Consider the following 27,906-nt stretch of genomic DNA (forward strand, 5'->3'; position numbering starts at 1 on the left):
ACAAACACACACACACGTGCATGCACGTCGCTATATAAGTGCAATAATCTTGGACGCGACGTTAAACCCCATTTCACCTCACCTCACCTCACCTCTATGCACAGCACTGCAAGATGACCCTGGAAGGACCTCAAGTCAAATATGCCAAAAGCCATGAAGTCAGAATGTTCGGTAACTGTAGGTTTGCCAAAAAAAGACCGAGATGTTCATGTGCAATTTCAGAGGAATAAGTTGTGTTTAATGACGTGCAAGAATACACTGAATCACTATCAACGGAAACTACAACACAACTTTCCTTCTTATTAATGGAAACGTGAATACAAAATAGAGAACCAAACCGTTATTTCTCATTATAGGTTCATTAGGGGACGAGTATCGAATGCTTATTATACCCAAATATTCTCTTTGGTCACCAAATGTGTTGTTTTGTTAATGATAACTTTTCGTTTCTTTTAGTGAACATCAGGATGAAACATCTGTTTGCTGTAGTGTTGGTCGCATTGGTGTTGGCTGTTGCACAGGCCAGCTATCAGCATGGAAAGGGTTATCGTGGTTATAACAAATATGACTACCCCACCCAGAAGTATGACTACGGCAGATATGATTCCCCCCTCGGGAGGTATTACTATGGCAGATATGACTACCCCTACCAGAGGTATGACTATGGCAGATATGACTACCCCTACCAGAGGTATGACTATGGCAGATATGACTACCCCTACAAGAAGTACTACTAGGTATGTATCAAATTATGTGTCATTTCTGACGTTTAACGTTTATTCAGTGGAATCAGTGAGTGATATCAAACTTCCATAAAGGTACTCTTTTATCATGGTATGGGGGGACTGTCTGCGTAGTTTTGTGGCTAGAACGTCTACACGGAGAGGGGAACGTCAGTTGTTCGATCCTCTGGCCGCGCCACACCAACATGCGTTAACCAGTTGCTTCCCTACCTTGTGTTCAGCATTTGTTCTGGATTTCGGGCTGATCAGCTCGTCTCAGGGTATAGTCCACACTAATACCCATTTAAATGTGCTAGCCTACTGAGATACCATGTCGCAGTCTTCGCATGAATCACTTAGACACAGTATACTGACTGCTAGCCCACCAGTCCTTGCTTTATCGACCCGTGAAGATTCCAGGGTAGAATAGGTCTTCAGATACCCATGCTTGCCGTAAAAAGGTGACTATGCTTGTCGTAAAAGGCGACTGACGGGATCGGGTGGTCATGCTCGGTGACTTGGTTGATGCATGTCATTAATTCCACTTGCGTGGATCGATGCTCATGATATTAATCACTGGATTGTCTGGTCCAAACTCGATTATTTACAGACCGCCGTCATATAGCTGGAATATTGCTGAGTGCGGCGTTAAACAACAAACCATCCTTGCTTTATCCCCTTAATGTGTTCAATGTTCTTATGTTATATTTTAAAATGATATTTGAACCTACATTTTATATTATGTCTTATTTTCTAAAAATAACATAGATTTTATATTTCGAGAGAGAGGTGTTCTGTGAGTTTTTATCTGTTATCAATATCCAGCAAGCACCTAGAAATCTACGACATTGTATCCGTAAATATAGGGTATAAATTATACTGGCAGGTACCGATTAATCAAAACATAAAAACCTTAGCTAGAAACTGAGTGTTAGGGTGGATGTTGACAGACTGCTATGATATCAAACACCACTGAACTGTGCAGCGTCCATTCTCTTTACTGCCTACATCACAAAATCGGCGATACACGAGACGTCACCCAGATATGGACATAAAGTATATACCTCTTCTTATTTTTCAGTCTTCTTCACTGAGGGAATGTACATGCTGAAGAATATCCGATGAACAATAAATCACCACAGCATTTATCCGTTTTCAGTTGTCTCTATGATTAGGTGCACGCTTACCATTCACATGTTTACCATTAGTTTGGAGATATGGAATTGGAATGGCCCTTCAACGTAAAACAAGGCATTTGCGTCCACGACGTCCACGTGTCATCTCACAACTTCATTTAAATTAGAGTAACTAAGCTAATATTTAACGCAATATTTCAGCCATATCGTGACGAGAAGTTATATAGAAATTATACCATTGAACTTACAACGAGATGTTTCAAAACGTATATAACTAGCGAAAGCGAGTTAAATACGCATTGTAACAACGAGTTGGAACATCAGTGGTATCTGATAGGCACAAGTGGAGTAACCTGTTTCTTACACACCCAAAAATCGCACCTTTTTAGCATCGAATCGATCAAATTGAACCAAATTAAAAACTTCACAATCCTAAAATGTTAACATTTTGACCAGTTATCATTGTGGGCCCTTATTGTGTATTTAAACAGTAATGGCCACGTATTGTCTAGAGATAACACCCGTTTTTGTGCAGGTTAATCTATCAAAATCATGTGCACAGCACTATAGTGCCAAAAGTGGTTTTTCACGTGCAACTGGTCACGTGGCCATAATACCATACGTGCTTTCAGCCATACTTGTTGGCAGTCATTAATAAAAAGGAAAAACACAAGAAAACAAAACTCTTTACGGCCATTTGTCATGCCACGTCTTTCAAATGTGCAGACGGGAACGTCCGTAGCTGAAGTCGTAAGGACGATGGGTTGTAGTCGACGGACTGTTTATGATTTATAGACGCGTCTACAGCAAACGGGTACCACTGCTGATCGCCCTCGGCCAGGTCGACCATGTGTGACGTCACATGCAGAGGATCGTCAGATTCTCTTACATCACCTCTGTAACCTATTTTTGACGGCTACATCAACCAGAAATGAACTGTTTAGGGGTAGACTGAGTGCGCAAACTGTTAGAAACCGTCTGAGAACTGCTCACTTTCAAGCACGACGGCCATACTGCGGCCGATTCTGACTCAATTACACAGACGTCAACGTCAATTGTGGGCACAGCGACACTTACGATGGACTCAGAGGAATTGGAATCAAGTCGTCTTCAGTGATGAATCCCGATTTAATCTTCGATTTGCTGATGGTAGGGCGAGAATGTGGAGGCGCCCAGTGTTGTGTACAGGAAGTTGACAGATTATGGCAGCACATGGACCCGGTTTGATCTTCCAACACGACAATGCCAGACCCCACACAGCTATTTTTACAAGGAATTTCCTTCAGAATGCGGGAGTCAACGTCATTGACTGGCCGTCAAGGTCTCGCGACCTCAATCCCATTGAACACGTCTGGGATGCTCTTGGCAGAAGTCTGCGCACTCTCCAGAACCAACCACATAATTTGCAAGATCTTGGCACCATTTTGCAGCAACAATGGCGTCGTCTTCCCAATCATGTGTTCTCAAGCATCACAAGGTCCATGCGGAGGCGTTGTGTGGCAGTTGTCAACGCACATGGTGGCCATACACGCTACTGAACTTGTGTGCCATCATATTCTCGTGCTTGGGACTTATGATTTAAACTGTTGATGTTATTACCGAATACCGTAGGTGCTTGGAACAAATTATTGTTACCACCGTTAATCAAAATCCTTCTTTGGACATTAATGTTTAAAAAATTACCTTCTCCGATACATTTGTCCGTTGTATATCATACATGTGACCCTACACAAAAAGGTTTCGCCATATCTGAGGATTATCAAGGCGATGATGATAATGCAAACTAGACAAAAACAAAGAACAGATTTGATGTCGAATTAAAAGTTGACACCTTAAAGAAATTACCACCAAATATTTACAATAATGTTTACTTCCGCATGACATCACTACAGGTGACCGACCGACGAGAGAGTTGTTTACATTTCAACGAGTACAGTTTTCCGAACGCAGTGTTCGTTTCCACACCTAATTTATTTCGCATGATTTCATCTGGATAATTTGCATATCTGACAAAGACCATTTGTCATTTTTTTCTAAAATGTATGAGGAATTCAGGGATGCATCTATAGCAGCTGAGTTTAAAATATATCTTAGGATCGAATATTGCTAAAAGCAGCGTAAAACCGTTCTCACTCACTCATTATGATGAAATCAGACCGATAATCATCATCAAGGTTATCCTGAGATCACGGCTGGATTAACGGATGCTTACTTTGTAATGGAATCAATGCCTATTTTGTCTTGGGAAGGCATTAAGTAGTGATATACCTGAGGACGAGAATTCAGATGAAGGACTAAGTATATACTGCGAAACGTAGTGTTCCTCATTATAAATTAGTTACCATCCATTAATTCTCTTCCTGATACCTATTTTATAAATGAATCTTAAATCTTTCTTGAAAATGGTTGATCAGTTTACATCAGCATTATTACGTACAGTCATGTGATAAAACAATCATACGGTTCTTCCTGTCATGTTTGGAATTTTCTCCTATTCCAATGTGTACATTCATCACAGATTGCTTCTTTCATTTCTTAGGGAGGCTTCTGCTAATTATCGATGTATCAAACTGCCCTTGTTAATGGCGGTGTTTATACAGATGTTGAAAGCAAAAATGTCGACGATGATGATTATGATTGATGATGATGATGAACATGACAATGCTGATGAAGTATTTTGTGCGGCGCATGTCAGTCATTATTCCAAGGAAGGATATATGTCAAGCCCGTAAAAAGCGTCAATATAAGGATTTTTTTAGATTTCATTAAAATTTATAATTTATTTGGTTCCAAAGAAAATAAAACTAATTTATGTTTGATTTACACGTCATTAATTCCTACAGATATGTGTATTGGTATTGTATGCCTCAAGAAAAATTAGAAGAATAATACTGATTTTTTAAACTGAGTTATCAGCCCCTAAGCCTTTCACAGTTACCCATCAGTCTCATGGGTGACTTTTTTTCAGAACTGGTAACATGTGTGATTATTGTTCTTTTAATAACCTTAATGTTGACGGGTTTCATGTGAAGGTGATCCGGCGGCTTTTTTAGATAAACCCTATATTCCTCATGATAATTACACACGAATGGTCTTATAAATTTGGCATCAAGCTTAACTTGAATCACTTTCTGTAACAACGAGGCATAATAAACTGAGCTCGATAATAGCAGTTAATATACAGTTTAAATATTAATATTATGAAGCCAGAATCCACTTTGCTTATGTATGATACAACAAACATGGGTTGTTGAAGACTAATAATACTAAGCCGGATCTTCAGGGGTCGACATTACAAGTATCCTTAATTAGTGAGTGAGTGAGTTAATGCATCGGCAATATTTCAGCCATATCGTGACGAGAAGTTATACATTTTTAATACATATATTTAAACTAAATAAAACCTGTCATCGATGGACACTAAAATTACTAGTATATCACAGATTAATGTTTAAAACTAGCATACAACCATAAAAAGATATCACTAAATGAATTATAGGTTTATAATCACTGTATGGTAAAAGAAGTGGTGTCACAGATTTGTTGAGTGCTGCTTTTGCAGCAGCATCAACCATTGTGTTACCAGTGATACCAACATGGCTTGGTAACCAACAAAAGACGATGTCATATTGGCCAGTCGGAAGATCATTAAATAACTCAAGAATTTCACTTAAAAATGGATGTTTACAAGACATATTTTTGATAGCCTGAAGGCACGAAAGTGAATCTGAAAAAATAATGAATTCTTTATATTTGAATTTGTTCTTGATATATTTTAGTGCTGTTAAAATTGCATGTGCTTCTGCTGTGTCATAAGTGTTTCGTAATTGATTGTATTCTTGTTTATAAATTAGTGGATTTGTATCAGATTTTTTAAGTCTAGTTAATGTAAGGTCTACATTTGGCCTTACCATTTGCCAAGGAGGCGATGAGAAAAGTTGTATTGGAGCTATATATTGAAAGTTAATCTTCGTAGCAGAAACGACTGATTTTATTCTTATTCCAAGTGCTGGAACAAGAGTTGTTTTCTTATTGTAAATATCTTCAAAAAGAGGATAAATACGCAATTAAAAGCGGGATTTGTCTGCTTAGAATATAATTTAGTGATGTATTGTAAAGAAAGTTTCAGACGGCGTTGTTTAAGAGAAGGCTCATCCGCTTCAGCAGACATACTTGGAATAGGAGAAGTGTGAAAGGCTCCAAGGCAAAGCCTCAGTCCTTGTTGATGGATAGTATCTAGTTTTTTAAAGTTAATTTTACCTGCTCCACCATAGACTATAGAGCCGTAATCAAGTTTTGAACGGATCAATGACCTGTATAAGTGTATGAGGGTTGTCTGATCCCCTCCCCACTTTGAATTAGATGCAACTTTCAACAAATCAAGTGCCTTCAGACATTTAGCTTTAAGTGATTCAATGTGTGGTAAGAAAGTTAAATGGCTATCAAAGAGTCCCAAGAATTTGCCTTCTTTACAACTTTGATAGGGGTACCATTCAAAAATAATTCAGGGTCTTTATGCGGCTTATATTTTCTGCAGAAGTGTATAGTTAGTTTTAGATTTAGAAAATTTAAACCCGTTTTCGAGAGACCACTTGTGAATTTTGTTAAGATTATAATTTTGTTTACCACGACAAGATATCTTAAAATCATCCACGAATAGTGATCCATCCACTGAATCACTTAAAACCTTGGACATACTATTTATTTAAATACTAAACAAGGTAACAGACAAATTACTGCCTTGTGGGACACCCTGATCCTGATTATAATGGTCAGACAGGGTTGTACCCACTCGGACTTGAAATTGCTGATCTGTTTAAAACTGTGATATAAAATGAGGTACACGACCTCTTAAGCCAAAATCATGTAAATCCTTTAAAATGCCATGTTTCAGTTAGTATCGTATGCTTTTTCAAAGAAAGTTGATACTACGTGTTGTTTATTAACAATAGCATTTTTAACAAAGGATTCTAACCGTACTAAATGATCAATAGTACTTCTATTTTTCCGGAAACCACACTGAATATTTGTGAGAAGGTTAATGGTTTCCAGATACCAAACTAATCTATCATTCACCATTCGTTCCATGGTTTTGCAAACACAACTGGTTAATGATATAGGGCGATAATTTGAGGGATCTGTATGATCCTGGCCAGGTTTTGGTATTGGGACTATGTGCGTTATGTGGCATTATGCCACGAAGGAGGTAAATTCCCTGAAGTATTTGATCAAAAATATCTAAAAGTGTTTCAAGACATGATTCAGTAAATGCTTTAATAACTGATAGTGGATATCATCATCGCCTGCTGCGGTATCATGAGCTTGCTCAAGAGCGGTATGTAGCTCATGCAGTGAAAAATACTTCATTGTAATCTTCACCATTATTAGAATTAAAGTTAACTTTTTTTCTTTTCCTGTTGTTTCTGATATCTCTGAAATTCAGGAACATAATTTGATGATGACGATTTTTTGGCAAGATTCGCCAAGCTACAATATCAAATTTATCAGTTATAAATTTTGTCTTTAAGATGATTTACAGACGATTTGGAACCTTTGCCTTTTATTCTTTTAACCATGTTTCATACCTTGGACATGGGTGTCCATGAATTGATATTGGAGACGTTGGTATTGGTCCTCCATTGATATTGGTCCTCCAAGAGTGGCGTTTATTTTGCTTATAAGCACGTCGAGCTTTGGCACTAGTAATTTTGACATTATTCAAATAATGAACAGTAGGGTGTTTGCGGAAATACTTTTCCGCTTTCTTCCTACACTTTCTCGCTTTTTTGCAGTCATTAGTAAACAATGGTTTACGAATATGCAGATTTGCAGAGGACTTAGGAATTGATTGGTCAGCAATATTATTGAGTTGAGCCGAAAACAATTGTATTGGTACATTTCTGAAATTGTCAGGCTTTAATTGTTCCGTACATAATAGTCCATACAAGGACCAATTTGCCTTTGTAAAATTCCATCGCGATGAAGTTGGGTCATCATTCGGTTTTACAGCTTTTAAAACAGTAGGGAAGTGATCACTTCCACAAAGGTCTCATGTACCGACCATTCAAATTCATTGTAAATATCTGAATCTGTGAGGGGTAGATCAAGTGCAGAATGAGTTCCTGTGGCAGGATGTAAATAAGTCCTTGAATCGTCATTAAATATACATAAGTTATTATCAGATGCAAAATCTTCAATGATTTTCCCCTTATTGTTTGTACTTGCACTTCCCCATTGAGGGTTATGCCCGTTTAAATCGCCCATGACGATGCAGGGCTTGGGGAGTTGATCATATAAGGATTGAAGATCCGATCTCTGAAGCACAGAGGAAGGAGAAATATACAGAGAACACAGGGTAAATGTAATGTGCAAAGTCAGTCGCACTGCAACAGCCTAAAGATTGGTATGAAGTGAAACGGGGCTGTGGATCACTCCCTGTTTCACCAAAACAGTAGATCATCTGGTAGCTTTAACACCTGGAGAAAATGAATGGTAGGAACTATACCGACGCAAATTAAAGTTGTCAGTCTCTTTGAGATATGTCTCCTGGAGACAGATTGCTGATGGCGTAAAATCTTGGATTTATCAATGTAATTAATTAAAATTGGTCCTGAGACCTCTGCAATTCCACTGAATAAGTGGATTCATGATGTTCAAGTTATAGGTGGATGAGTGAGTGAGTGAGTGAGTTAATATTAAGTGAGTTAAGTCACATCGGCAATATTTCAGCCATATAGTGACTATATCAAATTAGACAATACATCAATTTAGAATATAAACCTGTCGACAAAGGACAGTAAAAGTACTAGATTATCACAGATGTAGGTTTAAAACTAGTAAATGATCATAAAACTTAACAATTCATATAATACAATACATTACAATACAACGTAAAAGTGGGCTATAGATCACAAGCAACCAAAAGGTAGGTCACCATACCGGGGATACCATACCGATATATACATTACTTTGAATGAAGAGGGTTTACGCACCCTCTCAGGGGGACAATAATTTTACGCTACTTCAACCCCCATCAAGGGTACAACCACTAACAATCTCAGTTAAGAACTATATACTACCAATTTATATAATATATAACTGTAGACATCAAAATTTATTAATCAATTCAATTTCCTTTAAAAATCCAAGAATTAAATGAGAGCTTAGGTTAAAAAGATCCTTGAGTGATGAAACTTTGAAATAGTTATCCCTTGTGATGGAAAAATCAACACAGTCAAGCAGGACATGCTTGACTGTGATTCTCTCATCACAAGGGATGCAGAATGGAGGATCTTCACCTTTTAAAATATACTCCTGGGTGTAACGTGAGTGACCAATACGACATCGGCTTAAAATGACCTCTTCAAATCTGGACTGACAGCCCAAGTAGGTGTAACCAATATTAGGTTTAATTTCATGTAATTTATTGATACCTACTTGGGCGTCCCACTTCTGCTGCATTAAATCTCGGATGTAAGATCTAATCATGGGTTTGAAATCAGATTTGTTGAGTGCTGCTTTTGCAGCAGCATCAGCCATTGTGTTACCAGTGATACCAACATGCCTTGGTAACCAACAAAAGACGATGTCATATTGGCCAGTCGAAAGATCATTAAATAACTCAAGGATGTTGATTAAAAGTGGATGTTTGCATGAAATATTTTTAATCGCCTGAAGGCACGATAGAGAATCTGAAAAAATAATGAATTGTTTATGTTTAGATTGGCTTTTGATATATTGTAGTGCGGTAAAAATGGCGTTTGCTTCTGCTGTAAAGATAGAACTGTTATCTGGTAATCACGAAGATATTGTCCTGGATCCAATGACAGTGGCACTAGCAACAGCACCACCATCCTTGGAACCACCAGTAAATATAGATTTATATAAGTGTTATAAGTGGTTCTTAATTGATTGTATTCTTGTTGATAAATTAATGGGTTAGTATCTGATTTCTTTAAGATGGTTAATGTGAGGTCAACCTCTGGCCTTACCATTTGCCAAGGAGGTGATGAAAACAGTTGAAAGGGAGCAATATCATGCAATTTAATATTAGAAGCAAACATGGCAGACTGGATTCTTATTCCGAGTGGTGGAACGAAAGATGAATTTTTATTGTAAAGATCTTGGTAGAGAGGATTAAAGACGCAATTAAAAGATGGATTTGACTGATTTGAATATAATTTAGTGACGTATTGTAAAGATAATTTCAGACGGCGATGTTTAAGAGAAGGTTCATCCGCTTCTACATACAGACTGTGGATTGGAGACGTTCGAAAAGCTCCAAGGCAAAGCCTCATGCCCTGATGATGGATAGTATCTAGTTTTTTTAAGTTACTTTTGCAGGCTCCACCGTAGACGATGGAGCCGTAATCAAGTTTTGAACGGATCAGGGACCTGTACAAGTGCAATAGTGTTGTCTGATCCCCTCCCCACTTTGAATTAGAAACGACTTTCAACAAATCAAGTGCCTTCAGGCATTTAGCTTTAAGGTATTTAATGTGTGGTAAGAAAGTTAAATGGCTATCGAAAATAAGTCCCAAGAACTTGGCCTCCTTCACAACTTTTATAGGGGTGCCATTTAGAAATAGTTCAGGGTCCTTATGCGGTTTATATTTTCTGCAGAAATTTATACAATTAGTTTTTGATTCGGAAAATTTAAACCCGTTTTCTAGACACCACTTGTTAATTTTATTTAGACATAATTGTAATTGCCTTTCAATTGTGTGCATATTTTTACCACGACAAGAGAGATTAAAATCATCCACAAAAAGTGATCCATCAACTGAATCATTTAAAACTTTTGACAAACTGTTAATTTTTATACTGAATAAAGTGACAGACAAAATACTGCCTTGTGGGACACCCTGATCCTGATGATAATGATCAGACAGGGTGGTACCCACTCGGACTTGAAATTGCCTCTCTGTTAAAAACTGGGATATAAAATGAGGCAGACGGCCTCTTAATCCAAAATCATGAAGATCTTTTAAAATACCATGTTTCCATGTTGTATCGTAAGCTTTTTCTAAATCGAAAAAGATCGATACAGCATGTTGTCTATTTACAATGGAATTTTTATTGAACGATTCTGAGCGCACTAAATGATCGATAGTACTTCTGTTTTGCCGGAAACCACATTGTATATTGGTAAGAAGATTATTTGTTTCCAAGTACCACACTAATCGATTATTGACCATGCGTTCCATCGTTTTACAAACACAGCTAGTTAGAGAGATAGGTCGGTAATTTGATGGATCAGAATGATCCCGCCCAGGTTTGGGGATTGGTATATCAATGGCCTTATGCCATGAAGGTGGAAACGTCCCAGATGTCCAAATGTCATCGAATATATTTAACATAGTTTCAAGGCATGATTCGGGCAAATGTTTCAGCAGCTGATAATGAATATTATCAGCGCCCGCTGCTGTATCTTGAGCTTGCCCTAAGGCAGTATATAGCTCATGTAGTGAAAATACCTCACTGTAATCTTCACGATTATCAGATGTAAAATTTACTTTTTCCTTTTCCTGTTGGAGCTGATATTTTTGAAATTCAGGAGCGTAATTAGATGAAGAAGAATGATGAGATAAAGTTTCCCCAATGCTATTGGCAATGGCATATTTATCAGTTAACAGAGTATCGCCATTCTTCAGATGGTTAACTGTAGAATTTGATCCCTTGCCTTTGATCTTTTTTATCATGTTCCATACCTTGGAGATAGGGGTACGACAGTTAATTTTTGAGACATAAGTCTGCCAGGATTGACGTTTATTTTGCTTAAATAGACGTCTTGCCTTGGCATTTGAAATTTTAACATTATTTAAATTATGGACAGTGGGATGTTTACGGAAGTACTTCTCCGCCTTCTTACGACATTTCCTAGCTTGTTTGCAATTAGCATCAAACCATGGTTTACGAACACGTGGGTTGACAGAGGACTTAGGAATTGATGCATTAGCAATTTCATTCAGTTGATCTGAAAACAACTGAATTGGGTCATTAACATTCTGAAAAGACGCAGGTTGTAATTTATCTTTGCATAAAGATTGAAATAAAAGCCAATCAGCCTTCACAAAATTCCATCGAGGTGAAGGAGGATCATCAGTGGGATTAATGAATTTAAGCACGGTGGGGAAATGGTCACTCCCACAGAGGTCATCGTGGACAGACCAGGAGAATTCATTTGACAAAACTGAATCCGTCAAAGACAGATCTAATGATGAATACGTACCAGTTGCAGGGTGTAAGTAAGTGTCCGAGTCATCATTAAAGATGCATAAATCATTATCGGAAACAAAATCCTCGATCACTTTACCCTTTTGATTAAGTATTGAACTTCCCCATAAAGGATTATGTCCATTTAGATCACCCCCATAAAGGATTATGTCCATTTAGAGTCATGGTGGCTCAATTGGAGATCTCTCACGTGAATGTGAGGAGGAACTACTCCTCCGCCTGTCCTGTGAGGACAGAGTAACCTCCATGTCCAGAGGCCCAAAGGAGTTCTGTAAAGGAACATCTGAAGGCGGAGGGACGATTGGTAGTTGTTTTTTCTTCAATTTCTTTTATTCTTTATTTGACAATTGAACAACGACTGGTTGTTTGACTGATGTTTGAGATTGTTTCTCAGCCTGAATCTCAGTCTGAGATCCTGAACTAGATACAACGATGCTAGGAATAACCTGACTGATTGGAACAGTCTCAACTGGTTGTTCTGACTTGACCCATGTCAAGTCAGTCTGGCACGAAATAGTTGATGTCGCAACAGAGCGAGTGACTGCATCAGAGTAAGAAATATTTGAGGGAGTTGTGGTCTGATTTTTGAATATTTATTTTGCATCCAAGTAGGATATGTTTCGTTCGCATTTCAGTTTCATAATTTGTGATTCCATTTGCCATACGGGGCATGATTTGGAGGAAGCAACATGTGGTCCAGAACCGTTGGCGCACTTCAAATCCCTCTCACAGTCAATGCTATCATGGCTGTCACCACACCGATGACAAGCCACAGAGCTATGACAGGACTTTGATCCATGACCAAAACGTTGACACTTGTAGCATCGGAGCGGATTGGGGACATACACATCCACTCCGATACTGAAATAACCTGCTTTTATTGACTGCGGGAGGGTTGTACGGGCAAACGTCATAAGATACGTTGGGGATAAGATGGTCTCCCAACTCTTCAGACATGTCGGACAGACAACGAGCCCTGTCACGAACAATGCCTCGACAAGAATTTAATGTTCTGTGCTCAGACACAGCAACCTCAACATTTGCAAATGTAGATATAGATAAAAGATTGAGAGATTGCTGTCTCCGAGCACACTCCACCAGAAGCGAACCACTACGGAGACGGGTAACGTTCTTCACCTCACCGCAAATCCCAGAAACAGCCTTAGAAATAGCAAAAGGATTGAGTTTGATGGGAAGGTTATCAGCAGCCTCAATAACCAGGAATCTAGCCCAGGTATCAATATTTTGAGCAATACTTCCAGTGGAAATATCGATTTCTTCTAATCTTCTCTTTTTTTCGTTTCGAGATGAACCAGATTGTTGTTGAGCCATGATGAAAGAAAATTATTCGGCACCCCTGCTCCCCACCCGCCACCGAGTGTCAACAGGGACAGTGCTTGTGTTGGCCGATAATGGAGTAGGTGATCTACTGGCCAAATAATCACAAACAGCTGTGGGGGGTGAGGCTGATGACGTTTATTTTATAATCAGTACGAATGTACGTACTTAATTTCAGTCTGAAACAATAAAAGTACAACATAAGCAAATGTAACATAGAAATAAATATATACAATCCGTTATAGTTACTCTTTAAATTTCTAAAAAATATATATATATATATCACTTCCATTAAAATGAATAGCATTTACTTTACATTACACAATACATCAGACGTATCCGTACAATACATCAATTCACAGATACTAAATATATTAATATGATATAGAGTGATAACGAACATTACATACCAGATAGGTGATACCTGAACTGGTAATACCGTGACAATGATCGAACGGTGAAATCTGCATAATAAAGAAATACAAATGCAGAATACTATATACAAGTGATATCCTATGGTAAAATAGTGTATAAAATATATAGTACAACAGCCACTCATTTCAAACATACATCAAGCATACAGACATACATTTACTTTCCATTACTGTCCAGAGGGGTTTATATTACTTAGTTTATATATATATTTAGGTTTTGTGTTTAATACTGTTTTATACAGATAATAATTACTCACTGAACTGTAAGTTCATCAAGCACTATAAATATATACTAGATGCATTATGTTTCTAATAAATCAAATTAAGAATTCATTCTACAATATATATTATTTCAAATCGCAATAATTAGAAAACATCCATATATACAACATCATAAAATAAATAACCAACTAACCTTAAATATGAATAAATCCTTCTACAAATCCAAATCCTCACATAGAAATGAAAGCAGCAATAAATCTCGCAGAGTCTTTCCTTGAGGTGACAAATAGCAACTGATTTTCTAAAATTCAACAACAAACATTGTTGTAGCTGTGGCCAGCTTGGCCTATCAACAAGACAATAGACTGGGCCGGGGCGCGCTGGGGCAAAGAGTGCTGTAAGTCAAAAGCATGCAGTGTGACAATTAGTGGAAGTTAGACTGAGATTAAGCTTACTTAATGTTACAGAGCTATGGAATGAATGTTTAAGGTATAAAATACTAAGGTATAAAACATAACTAATATTATAACTAATAATATCTTCTTATCATGTAAATATCGTAATAAACTAATCAGTTAAAATGGTAACAAGGCCATATAACCTTACTACTAACTAATAAATCTTAATTAAAAGTTATGTACATAATTGAGCCTGCCACATTATGTTGCATCGGATATCCAGGATGCAAACACCAGGGATACAGGGATGTTATACTCCAGGGAATATGACGCGAACAGCTGTATTTGCTTACCAACTCAATGCCAGACTGGTTCGGCCCATGACAAGAAATTGGAAACATACATTATTCGGAGGTCAACATCACCAGATTGGCCCATTAGCCACCGCCTTCTGGCGTAAGACTCTAGGCAAGTAATTCAATTCACACAAGAGCTATTAGCGTTTCCCAGCACTCACCATGAGGAGGTTGCTCTTCACGAGTGCCTATAGGTGGATGAACCGGAGATCTACATATCCCAGTTTTAGGCGACTTACTTCTGTTGCGCCCATTAGGATGAGGAGAGACATTCATGTCCTCCAAGGTTTGAAACCTATTGTAAATTTGAATAGGGTCACGTTGACCCTTTGACACACGATCAGAATTTCTGGAGAAGTCTACTTTTTTACTGGCATTTGTCAGGGTAGGTGATGGGTTTGGTGTTGGTGCCAGTGATGATGCCCAAACTGTTGACATGAGTAACACCGGAGTGGATTCGGTATGTACTTATCCACACCCATGTTACAGTAACCTGCTTTGATAGAATGTGGTTGAACAGGAAGAGAAAAGGTACAAACATATGTGTTCCACTTTTCAATTTGACCATTCCGCCGCTTTGTAAAACGTTTTACACCTGTAACACCCTGGTCTTTCAGTTCAGAACTAATGTCATCTTTAGACATGTCTGAAAGACAACGTTCACGATCTCTGACAATGCCTTTAGAACTGTTAAGTGATTTGTGCGCGGAGACAATAACTGGTACAGAAACGAGATGTTTGACAGCCAACAGCGTAGCCGATTGTAATGCAGATGTGCATTCAATCAAGATACAGCCAGAACGTGTCCTCTTCATTGACACAACATCACCATTCCAGTTTCATTATTCAAGGGTAGGAAGAGCGTAGAAGGAGGTTTAGAGAGATCAGGTGGGATCGGTGGAAGTATTGGCATAAGTTGGTGGTGAGTTTGTCGAATGAAGAATCAGATAAGACAACATGTCTATATCACATATTAAGTAGCTTTGCACAAGTGAACTTTCGAATGTTGCCCACATCCTTCCAGTAACGATATATCTGTTTCTAACACAGTATTTGGATCCATTGGTACGTATGTACACAATGTCACAATGCCAATAGATGTAGTTAGCAATCTGTTGATATGCTGATTAAGTCTTGTGTGTTTGCAGACTGATCTCTTTGGGTCAGAATCTCTCTTGCTGAGAAAGCTCCAGAACGGATTCGGGCATTAAGGTGAGCGCTGGCGGGGGACAGTTTGAGGGGAGAGACATAACTACATGGTGGATCTTGATGTAGTAGCTCCTCCATTTCCAGCTCTTGGGCTGCTCTTTATTATCCCCCGCCACGAAGTGGAAGGGGGATATAGGAATGGGTTCCGTCCGTCCGTCCGTCCGTCCATCACGGTTTCGTTTCCGGAGTAGAACTCAAAAGAGAGATATCTTTACCAAACTTGGCACATAAATAGGTCTAGAGGTGAACTGGTGCCTTTTGATAGTTTGGGATTTTTGAAAAATATATTTTTTATCTAATTTCCCTCGCAACGACTTTGACTTAGACTGAAATTGGCGGTTGTGCTCGTTTCCGGAGCAAATCTTGAGTGAGTGAGTATGGTTTTACGCCACTTTTAGCAATATTAAAGCAATATCACGGCGTGGGACACCAGAAATGGGCTTCACATATTTTACCTATGTCGGAAATCGAACCCGGGTCTTCAGCGTGAAGAGCAAATGCTTTACCAACTTATGCCAATACTTCCACCGATCCCACCTGATCTCTCTAAACCCGACCGCCCGAGCAGATCTTGAAAACCTTACAATATTTCTTCACCAAACTTGGCATATACATAGGTCTAGTGGTAAACTGGTGCCTTTTTATAGTCTTTACAAATGTTTCCTTAGCAAGAGCATAACTCGGAAACCGTTTACAAATTCTACAAAAACATCGACGCAGGATTGTTTGAGAACCGTTACCATAATTACCAAATTGAGATGTATACCACTTGTCAAAGGAACTTGGACAAGGTATAAACACTTACACAAGGAAGTAAATGTTTGCCCAGCCTGGTCAAGTGTACACAATCTCAGTGGGGTAAAATCAAGGAAAGGCCTAAAACTTGTAGGTTTTGATGTACACAAAGTTGTAGTAAACAAAAAAAGCATTGGATGAGATGAGTGGATTTCGAATGAAATACTGTTCACCTGGACACAACCTGTAGAGGACAGGCATGGTGATGGACTCAAGGTGGCTCACTTGAATGTTCGATCCCTCAATGCTCATTTCGAAGATCTGAAGAAGGATAAGTTTGTTGGTGTGGTTCATGTTTTGTGTTTCACTGAAACTCACATTGATGATTACAGTGAAAGAGACCTCCAATGATACCAAATCTATCCAGGAGACACTACACTAGGTATTGCTGTATATGTTTCAACAAGTTTCAAGAACAGTGTCCAGCTATGTGATGTAATGTCATCTCGCAGAATTGAATACATCTCCTTTCTTGTTGGCAAGTTGTACATTGCTTGTTCCTCCAAAAGTGTCATGGACACTGTTGTCCCGTTCACTTACTGATTTCATGCAGAAACTCCAGGATCTCTCAGATCAGCATGAATGTGAACATGTCCTAGTTACTCGGGATTTCTACTTTGATCTGAGTGAAAAACTGAAAGTCGAAGATTTCTTTAATGAGCGGAAAAAGACTCAACTCACTAATTCACTCTCCAACTCACTAACTTGGAGCTAGACTGGACTTGTTGTTTACTGATCATGCCAGCGCTGTAGCAATCCAGACTCCAGTCTACGACTCAGTTCATCAGATGATTGGTGCTGTACTTCTCAGTACACCTTGTGGTCACACCTGCTCAAATGATCTCTAAGTAAAGAAAGAACTCCTTTTACTTCTCTGATTATTGTTTAAGTACTATCACAACTCATTACAAATACAGTTACATATTATTAGGCCATTTACAAAATGCCTTGAATACAGACGGACATGTCATATTGGCGGGGGATATGAGTATTTCATGCTTGTTTTGTATTAAAATAAATAGTCTTTCAAAGGTTTTAAATAATTCAATTGATGGATCACTTTTTGTCGATGATTTTAATATATCTTGTCGTGTTAAACATATGCATACCATTAAGATATAGCTGCAACTGTGTCTTAACAAAATTCTGAAATGGTATCTTGAAAATGGTTTAAAGTTTTCAAAATCCAAGACAAACTGGAGCTGTATTTAGATGGTACTGCAATCAAAATTGTGGAGGAAGCCACATTTTTGGGGTTAATTCCAATTCCATATATCCAAATTAATGGAATACAAGTGAATGACAGGCATGTATCTAAACATAGAGACAACAGAAAACAGATAAATGCTGTGGTGATTTATTGTTTCATCTGATATTCTTCAGCGTGCACATTCCCTCCGTGAAGAACACTGAAAAATAAGAACAAATATACTTTTGAAGCCATATCTGGGTGACGTCTTGTGTATTGCCGATTTTGTAATGAAAGCAGTACTTAAAGAGAATGCACTCTGCACTATTACACTCAGTTTCTAAGTCAAGATTTTTCGTCCTGATAATTTCTACCTGTCAGTAAATCAATACTCTAGATATACAGATACAATGTCGTAGACTTTTAGATCTTTGTGGATATTGGCAGTAGACCATAACTCCTAGGTCCCCTCTCTCCAAATATAAAATCTGGTATTTTTAGAAAATAAGACTATAAAATGTAGGTTCAAATATCAATTAAAACATAAAACATAAGAACATAAAATGATACTTGAGGTAAGACGTGAGAAGTTAGTACGTAGTTGGGGGAGTTTTAATAGTGTGTTTTATTTTGCACCTTACACAATAAATTTGAGGTGCTCAAACGCCTCCGTGGTCAAGTGAACAGGGCGTCTGCACGGAGAGAGGAAGATCGCCGGTTCGAGCCCCGGCTGCATCAAACCATGTTACTTGGTGATTGGCATTAAGGGGATATAGGAAGTACTGGTGGCTGAACAGTAAATATACTGTGTCTAAGTGGGAGAGTCCTGTGAAAAATGCGACATGGTATCTCAGTATCTCAGTTAAAACGGGTGTTAGTCTGGACTATACCCTGAGATGAGCCGATCAGTCCAAACGCCAGGACAAATGCCAAACACAAGGCAGGGAAAAGAAGTCGTATTTATTATGTGACATGGCCAGATGATCGAACAACCGACCTTTCGCTCTCCGTTCAAACGTTCTCTCCACGACACCACGCAGATGGTCTCCTTTTATCATAAAAAGGGTACTGTAAATGAGTGGGTTATGATTTTACATCGCATCGGCAATAATGCAGTCATGTTGCGATGAGAACAAGTTTATTATTATAAAATTCCTGTCGACAAAGGACAGTTAGTTATTAGAAAGTATATAGACCACTGGCAACCAAAGCTAGACCACCTAACTGGGGATCATGGGGACTTACAGTGAAAAAAGGGGTACTGTAATGGAGTTTTGATATCACATTTCACTGAAGAAACGTTGAACATGATCAATGAAACCTTATTTGATACATACCTAGTAGTACTTCTGGTAGGGGTAATCATATTTCTGGTATGGGTAGTCATATTTCTGGTAGGGGTAGTCATATTTCTGGTAGGGGTAGTCATATTTCTGGTAGGGGTAGTCATATTTCTGGTAGGGGTAGTCATATCTGCCATAGTCGTACTTCTGGGTGGGGTAGTCATATTGGTTATAACCACGATAACCCTTTCCAGAGTTATAGGTGGCCTGTGCAACAGCCAACACCAATGCGACCAACACTACAGCAAATAGGTTTTTCATCCTGATGTTCACTAAAAGAAACGAAAAGTTATCATTAACAAAGTAACACACGTGCTGACGTGCTGAAGTAAATATTTGTAGTGTTATATGAATTCTATACTCGTCACCAAACGTACATATTTAGAGAAAGATGATTTGGTTTTCTATTTTGTATTCTCATTTCTTTGAATAAAACAGAAGGAAAGTTGTGTTGTAGTTTCCATTGATAGTGATTCAGTGTATTTTCGCATGTCATTAAACACAACGTATTCCTCTGAAATTGCACATGAACATCTCGGTCTTTTATCGACAAACCTACAGTTACCAAACATTCTGACTTCATGGCTTTTGCCATATTTGACGTGAGGTCATCCCTTGAGGTCATCCCAGGGTCATCACTTTAACAACAATGCACATACTCTTCAAGTTGTATCACAATATTGCGGCATGTCAACAAGTTTTTGGAAAACCCACAATGGCGCAGAATATAGACGGTTAACGCTAAGATTAACCCGACATGCATGGTAATAAAAAAGTTAAATCTGGCATCTTGTCAGAATTAAATTTCTACGCAAATGGAAACTTGCGGCGCCTTAAGGTCATCCATGGACCCTTCAAGAAAGTGATGCAGCAATACACATATGACAAGCTCCAATTCTGGCAGTCATTCACTTGGGTGTATTTAAATGATTATGAATTAGGAGGATGAATATAACACAGCTGATACTTACCAGATTGCAGACAAGACAAAGATGTGTTGAATGCTGTGTATTTCTCTCCTTTTATAGAACTTAAAAGGACAAACTTTAACCTACTTTATTCGAATCAAGAACCTCTTTTTAATTAGCACTCTTTAACTGGGCCTTATTTTGTGACTGGATATGAGAGTTGAGCATAGCTATGAGCGTAATAGCATGATTTCATGCACATGTAAGCAGTTTTCGAAAGCAAATCAAATAGCACAGTATGGTGCAAAACAAGAAAATGGAGTGAAACATATATGAAAACAACACCCTTGAACGACACATGTAGTTTACTTTCAACTATTACATTTAAATTGTGTTGAGTATCTCTTTGATTTTGTTTACTACGAAATAATTATTTCGGTTTGGAGCCATACAGGGTGTATAACAGTAGTATTATTAAATACCACCTTACAATAGATATGTCTTGTGTTCTATCAAATAATGTATAATATGCGTGTTAGATATGGAAAATAAATTTACTGCATTGATTTTACTGCATATTTATTAAATGACTTACAATTGGGCAACTCATCATAACAAAAACATTTGTTTCACTCGCCTTGTTAAAATGGTAACCTTTAATAGTTTATCTAAGGTTTTTTATGTTGTAAAAGAAGATAAAATTTTAGGAATAATTTGTGATCATCAGTTTACGTTTTTGCCACATATTAAATATTTGAAAGCTTAATGTGTGAAGGCACTAGACTTACTAAAGGTTGTTTCTAATTCCAAGTGGGGAGGAGATCAAACGACCCTCCTTCACTTATATAGATCACTTATCCGTCCTAAAATCGATTATGGCTCCATCATCTATGGTGGAGCTTGTGAAAGTAACCTTAAATTACTAGATCCAATACACCATCAAGGTCTGAGGCTTTGCCTTGGATCTTGTAGAACTTCTCCTATTGACAGTCTGTATGTTGAGGCAGATGAGCCATCTCTTAAACAACGACGTATAAAACTATCTTTGCAGTATGTCACAAAGTTATATTCTAATCCATCTAACCCCACATACAACTATGTGTTTAATCCTCTTTATGGGGATCTCTATAGTAAGACGTCCTCTCTTATTCCGCCTCTTGGAATAAGAATTAAACCTTTTATTTCTGCTGCTGATATTCACCTTGAAAATATATCTCCCTTTCGCCTGCATTCTTTTCCTCCTGGGCAGTTCGTAAAGCCACAGGTGGATCTTACCTTATCTAAACTAAAGAAATCTGATATGGTGCTGACAACAACCACTCAGAAAGACAACAAAATTACGCATTTTTTTAACATAACGAAATTCCACGACTCTCCGAAAATGAACGTCTGCGAGCCATTGGTATGCTTGAAGCAGGATCGAGTCAATGTGATGTTGCAAGACAATTTAACGTCCATGGACAGCCATGCAGTGGGGACAAGTTCTATACACTGACGAGTCTCGTCTTCACCTCAGCCACAGCGATGGACGTTATGTTATGGGGTGGGATTACAGCAAGACAGAGGACCCGTTTGATAGTGGTAGAGGGAAATCTCAATGGACAGCGCTACCGCGACGAGATCATCTGCCCTGTTGTTCGGCCGTTTTTGCGTCGTCATGGCCCAGGCATTACCTTTAAACATGAAAACGCCCGGTCTCATATTGATCGACTTGTTCAGGATTCTCTTCAACAAAACAACGTGAATGTCATCCCCTGGCCAGCTCGCTCCACTGATCTCTCACCAATCGAGCACATGTGGGATGAGATGGATCGGCGCCTTCGACGTTAACCACATGTTCCACAGACACTCCAGGAACTTCGAAACATGCTCCAGCAGATATGGACAGATATCCCACAGGACTTTGTGCGATGTCTGGTCCAGTCCATGCAGCGAAGATGTGTTGCTTGCATCGCAACCAGAGGTGGACACACACGTTATTGATTTTTAAATTGACATTTTCACATGTTCATGTGTTTTTTTTTATGAAATCACGCATTTTCTGAAGTCAGTCGAATTTGAAACGACTGAATAAGTCGAGTGCCCTCAGGCATTTAGCTTTAAGATAGTTTATATGGGTTTTAAATGGCTATCAGAAATAAGATCCAAGAACGTGGCTTCCTTTACAATCTTGATTGGCGTGCCATCCAAATATGGTTCATGATCTTGGTGTGGCCAATATTTTCGACCAAAATGTATACAATTGGTCTTGGCTTTAGGAACTTTAAAGCCACTTTCTAGAGACAATTTATGAATTTTATTTAGACATAACTGTAATTGTCTTTCTATTGAATGCATATTGTTACCACGACAAGATATGTTAAAATCATCCACGAAAAGCGATCCGTCTATAGAATCATTTAAAACCTAGGCTATTTATCTTAATACTAAATAGTGTAACAGACAAGATACTGCCATTTGGGACACCCTGATGTGATGTGATATATGTGATATGTGACAGATGTTTTCTATCATCCTTATTTTATTGTTCTGTATATGCACATGCTTGAATTTTTGGTTCTCCCCGCGAATAGCTAAAATATTTTTCAGTCATTCTAACACAACACTGGGAAAAGCTCTGTTGTCGTAACATTTGCATGACAAATTAAGATGGGATTTTATCACGCATACTACTCCAAAGAAATTTGGACCTACATGTAATTTAAGACAATGTCAAATGAGGGAAGTAACAAATCGTTAGAAAAACAATGACAGTTTGGAACTATATTAGAAAGTTTCGGATGTGTAGAAAGATGTTATGTAATTCTAAACGGTAAATTGAAGATTTTACGGTTTTGTTTTATAATTGCCTTGTTGTTACTGTCGTTGTAAATAATCACTGAATAGAAAAGGTGATGAAGTCTGAATGACCAATGCTGGAGCAGTGATAGGCGGATTCTGAACCCATAATTATTGTCGGGCCGATGTGAATCCAGTGCTGGGCTGATAAGTATTGTTAATGTTGGGTCGATGTCAATCTAGTGCTGAACCGATAATTATTGCTGTCGCTGGGCCGATGATGTAGTCGACGTTGGGCAGATATTGGCCCATTGATGGAGTGCTATCTTGGATTGAAGGTGAAAATATTACGCTTGATGGTGCCCAAAAGCTGTCTTCACTCATGAGAGACGAGCTCGCTCTCAACCATCGCCTCGGAAAGCGTTCTTTGTTGGACACACAGAATCAGAAGCCTAAACATGTCTGAATAATAACAGATTTTGAGATTGCTTCAATCTTCCATGTACACTTAAGTATAGATCACAATGCATTGGCTGAGGAACGGACATCAAGATACACATCTGATGAGCTTGCCTGCAGAGTTGATTTTGTCAGAGACAGAGACATGATAAAGGGAACGTAATTCTGCACCTCACCTCCTATCCCACTATCAAGTGCCAACAATGAGCATGTTTGATTGCAACGGACCCCCAGCAAGCAAATACATTGGGCACAGGGTTGTCAGGCTACAACTTGTAGATCAAGCATAATACACAAACAAATATATACACACATAGTTTATACACAAGGATTGGCATGACAACTGATGAAAAGAGGTCTAGGTGAAGTTTGGGGCCACAATTGGACTCCCCTCCTCCAGGCCAAAGACGATGCCCAAGGCAAATGGGTTGCCCATATCGGCCGCCTCTTTCAAACAGTTAGGAGGCGTTGGGGTAACATTCTTAAAGAGGGAAGATGACTGAAGAGATTCAATAATTCTAATTCTTGAATAAATATGCAGTATATATTAGTTTCACAATTATTTTCTATATATAACATGCATATTATATATTTTTTGATAGCACACACGACACATCGATTGCAAGGGGATATTTTATAAGAATACTGTTATACACCCTGTATGGATCCAAATAAAAATAATTGTCATCATAGTAAATGAATCAAAGAGATAAACGTTAACGAAAAGCATCAGCATTAGAAATCTATTATCATATATTTCAAATATTGTTTCAGACTAATTGTTATATTTCGTTACCTTTTTAGTTATAACACTGCAGATCTCGTATTGGAGATGGCCACTCTAATATTGATTTGTGCATGTGTTTTATTTCAGGTTTATGACTGCATGATGCTATATGCATGGAGCAGGACTCATATGAATAAATGCTATAGACCATTTATTACATTGTTAGATGATTCAATAGTCACCATGTTAAAGGAAAATACAATCGTGCATATATGTTGAGAATGCGTACTGTTTATTGTCATATGTCTTGTTGCGAATATTGAGAAAATACACTTCATATTCACAGGTTTCTAACCAAACACTGCTAACATGTTGGGTGTGCTCATTCTCCTACTACTTCGACGGGTAGGTTATCGGCCGCACAGTCCTTCGGGGACGTTGTACATATGTCGCCGACCATTACAAGGCATGTTCGCTTTGCGTGAAAATTAAAAATGCATTACAATCTACGAGATAATGACGACTACAGGTCGCAAGGTTATACGATATGCTTACAAATACGGTGACTTGCAATACCATGATAAGAATAGCAATACAGTCATGTGATGTGAAATTTAAAAAAAAATGAGAATTCCAAATACAACCATGCGTGTGTAAATACAGAATGAGAATTTCATGATTATGTGGTACAGATACAAATATATGGTCGACGATGAAAAACGCTGTGATGATACATGTTGATACAAAATATTATTATTACTGGAAGTTATTTACTCGCATGTTTACCGGTGTGAGATTACTGTTACCTACATGTGACAATTGTTATCATACCTTAAAGATACAGTCGGTTACTACTTGCGGGTACAGACTCGAGATGGGATGACACGTAGACGTTGTGTACGCAAAAACCATTTGTGCAGATGATTTCGCATCGTCTGGGCATGTTCTCTTACCAGTTGCCTGTTGCAACCATTCCCCTATCTGAGTGGCATTTTGCAATGGAATTTCTCAATGCCATCGTTCTGACTAATGTTACCTGGGCTAGAGTTATAGCCCTTTGACGTCCAGAGCGGCGTCAACCATCGACGTTTTGTGTTGGTATCGTGCTGATGACAAATTGAGAAACATGCAGCATTAGGCCAACAATGTTCTGACGTGTACCCACCTCCAACATGCCTGTGGCATGTAAACGTTCAGCACGTTGCTAACCACGAATGATCAATGATGTTGCTTCCTTAATGATTAAGGAGCGGTCGGGTAGCCTAGTGGGTAAAGCGTTCGCTCGTCACGCCGAAGACCTGGGTTCGAGTTTCGACATGGGTGCAATGTGTGAGGCCCATTTCTGGTGTCCCCCGCTGTGATATTGCTGAAATTTTGCTTACAGCGGCGTAAAATCATTCTCACTCACTCACTTAATGATTAAATGTGTTTAATAGTGTGTCTCTTGCATGTGCTTTTCGAGAAATGTTGGCACATAGATCACTTACTTTCATTGCCAGACATTGGTTTATTTTGCTGTAGTTTCACCGCAAAACAAAATATACCCAACTTCATTGTATATTTGTATCTTTGGTCATTACAATCTGAATATAAAGTCTTATAGCTTTGTATTAGAGTCAATAGAAAAAGCATCTAGATACCATCATTACGTCCCCACCGATTGGAAATTGTAGCGAAGGATGTGTTTTTCAGGGATTACAGCTCTGTCTTAGTTTGAGGGGTCATTCCAATTCCATATCTCCAAATTAATGGTATACATGTGAATGGCAGGCGAGTACCTGAACATAGAGACAACTAAAAACAGATAAATTATATTGTGATTTATTGTTCCATCTGATATTCCACAGCGTGCACATTCCCTCAGTGAAGAGCACTGAAAAATAAGAAGAAATTAACTTTTGAAGCCATATCTGGGAGACGTCTTGTGTATTGCCGATTTTGTGATGAAAGCAGTAAAGAGAATGCACTCTGCACTGTTCCATGTTTTTTTTATCTCTTAGCAATCGAAAACATTACACTCTTACACTCAGTTTCTGACTCAAGATTTTTCGTCCTGATAATTTCTACCTGTCAGTAATTCAATACTCTAGATATACAGATACAATGTTGTACGGTTTTAGATCTTTTTGGATATTGGCAACAGACCATAACTCCTAGGTCCCCTCTCTCCAAATATAAAATCTATGTTATTTTGGGGGAAAAAGAGTATAGAATGTGGGTCAAATATCAATTAAAACATAAAACATAAGAACATAAAATGATACTTGAGGTAAGACGTGAGAAGTTAGTACGTCATTGAATGAGTTTCAATAGTGTGTTTTATTTTGCACCCTGAGATATATCAGCCGATCAGTCCAAACGCCAGGACAAATGCCAAACACAAGGCAGGGAAAAGAAGTCGTATTTAGTATGTGACATGGCCAGATGATCGAACAACCGACCTTTCGCTCTCCGTTCAAACGTTCTCTCCACGACACCACGCAGATGGTCTCCTTTTATCATAAAAGGGTACTGTAAATGAGTGGGTTATGATTTTACATCGCATCGGCAATAATGCAGTCATGTTGCGATGAGAACAAGTTTATTATTATAAAATTCCTGTCGACAAAGGACAGTTAGTTATTAGAAAGTATATAGACCACTGGCAACCAAAGCTAGACCACCTAACTGGGGATCATGGGGACTTACAGTGAAAAAAGGGGTACTGTAATGGAGTTTTGATATCACATTTCACTGAAGAAACGTTGAACATGATCAATGAAACCTTATTTGATACATACCTAGTAGTACTTCTGGTAGGGGTAATCATATTTCTGGTAGGGGTAGTCATATGTCTGGTAGGGGTAGTCATATTTCTGGTAGGGGTAGTCATATTTCTGGTAGGGGTAGTCATATCTGCCATAGTCGTACTTCTGGGTGGGGTAGTCATATTGGTTATAACCACGATAACCCTTTCCAGAGTTATAGGTGGCCTGTGCAACAGCCAACACCAATGCGACCAACACTACAGCAAATAGGTTTTTCATCCTGATGTTCACTAAAAGAAACGAAAAGTTATCATTAACAAAGTAACACACGTGCTGACGTGCTGAAGTAAATATTTGTAGTGTTATATGAATTCTATACTCGTCACCAAACGTACATATTTAGAGAAAGATGATTTGGTTTTCTATTTTGTATTCTCATTTCTTTGAATAAAACAGAAGGAAAGTTGTGTTGCAGTTTCCATTGATAGTGATTCAGTGTATTTTCGCATGTCATTAAACACAACGTATTCCTCTGAAATTGCACATGAACATCTCGGTCTTTTATCGACAAACCTACAGTTACCAAACATTCTGACTTCATGGCTTTTGCCATATTTGACGTGAGGTCATCCCTTGAGGTCATGCCAGGGTCATCACTTTAACAACAATGCACATACTCTTCAAGTTGTATCACAATATTGCGGCATGTCAACAAGTTTTTGGAAAACCCACAATGGCGCATAATATAGACGGTTAACGCTAAGATTAACCCCACATGCATGGTAATAAGACAGTCAAATCTGGCATCTTGTCAGAATTAAATTTCTACGCAAATGGAAACTTGCGGCGCCTTAAGGTCATCCATGGACCCTTCAAGAAAGTGATGCAGCAATACACATATGACAAGCT

The 27,906-nt window shown here is 38.4% G+C and overlaps 1 protein-coding gene across 1 annotated transcript; it reads right to left on the reverse strand.

Moving 5' to 3' along the window:
* Positions 1-19,372: 19,372 nt before the first annotated feature.
* LOC139459462 (uncharacterized) lies at positions 19,373-27,640 on the reverse strand. Its single transcript, XM_071240907.1, has 4 exons — positions 27,581-27,640; positions 27,041-27,222; positions 19,944-20,016; positions 19,373-19,585 (listed from the first exon to the last, which is right to left on the reverse strand). The coding sequence occupies exons 1-4, from the start codon at positions 27,638-27,640 to the stop codon at positions 19,373-19,375; spliced, it is 528 nt and encodes a 175-aa protein (XP_071097008.1).
* Between the last annotated feature and the right edge of the window lie 266 nt (positions 27,641-27,906).

Source organism: Haliotis cracherodii, unplaced genomic scaffold (genome assembly GCF_022045235.1).
Source record: "Haliotis cracherodii isolate W230 unplaced genomic scaffold, xgHalCrac1.p SCAF_13, whole genome shotgun sequence".
NCBI classification, from domain to species: domain Eukaryota; kingdom Metazoa; phylum Mollusca; class Gastropoda; order Lepetellida; family Haliotidae; genus Haliotis; species Haliotis cracherodii.

Coding starts and splice junctions, on each gene's coding strand:
- LOC139459462 (XM_071240907.1), bottom strand. CDS start 27,640: ATGACCTCAAGGGATGACCTCACGTCAAATATGGCAAAAGCCATGAAG. Junction 27,223..27,580: donor CCATGAAGTCAGAATGTTTG/GTAACTGTAGGT, acceptor GCTGTTGCACAG/GCCACCTATAACTCTGGAAA. Junction 20,017..27,040: donor TATGATTACCCCTACCAGAA/GTACTACTAGGT, acceptor TTGTTGTTAAAG/TGATGACCCTGGGATGACCT.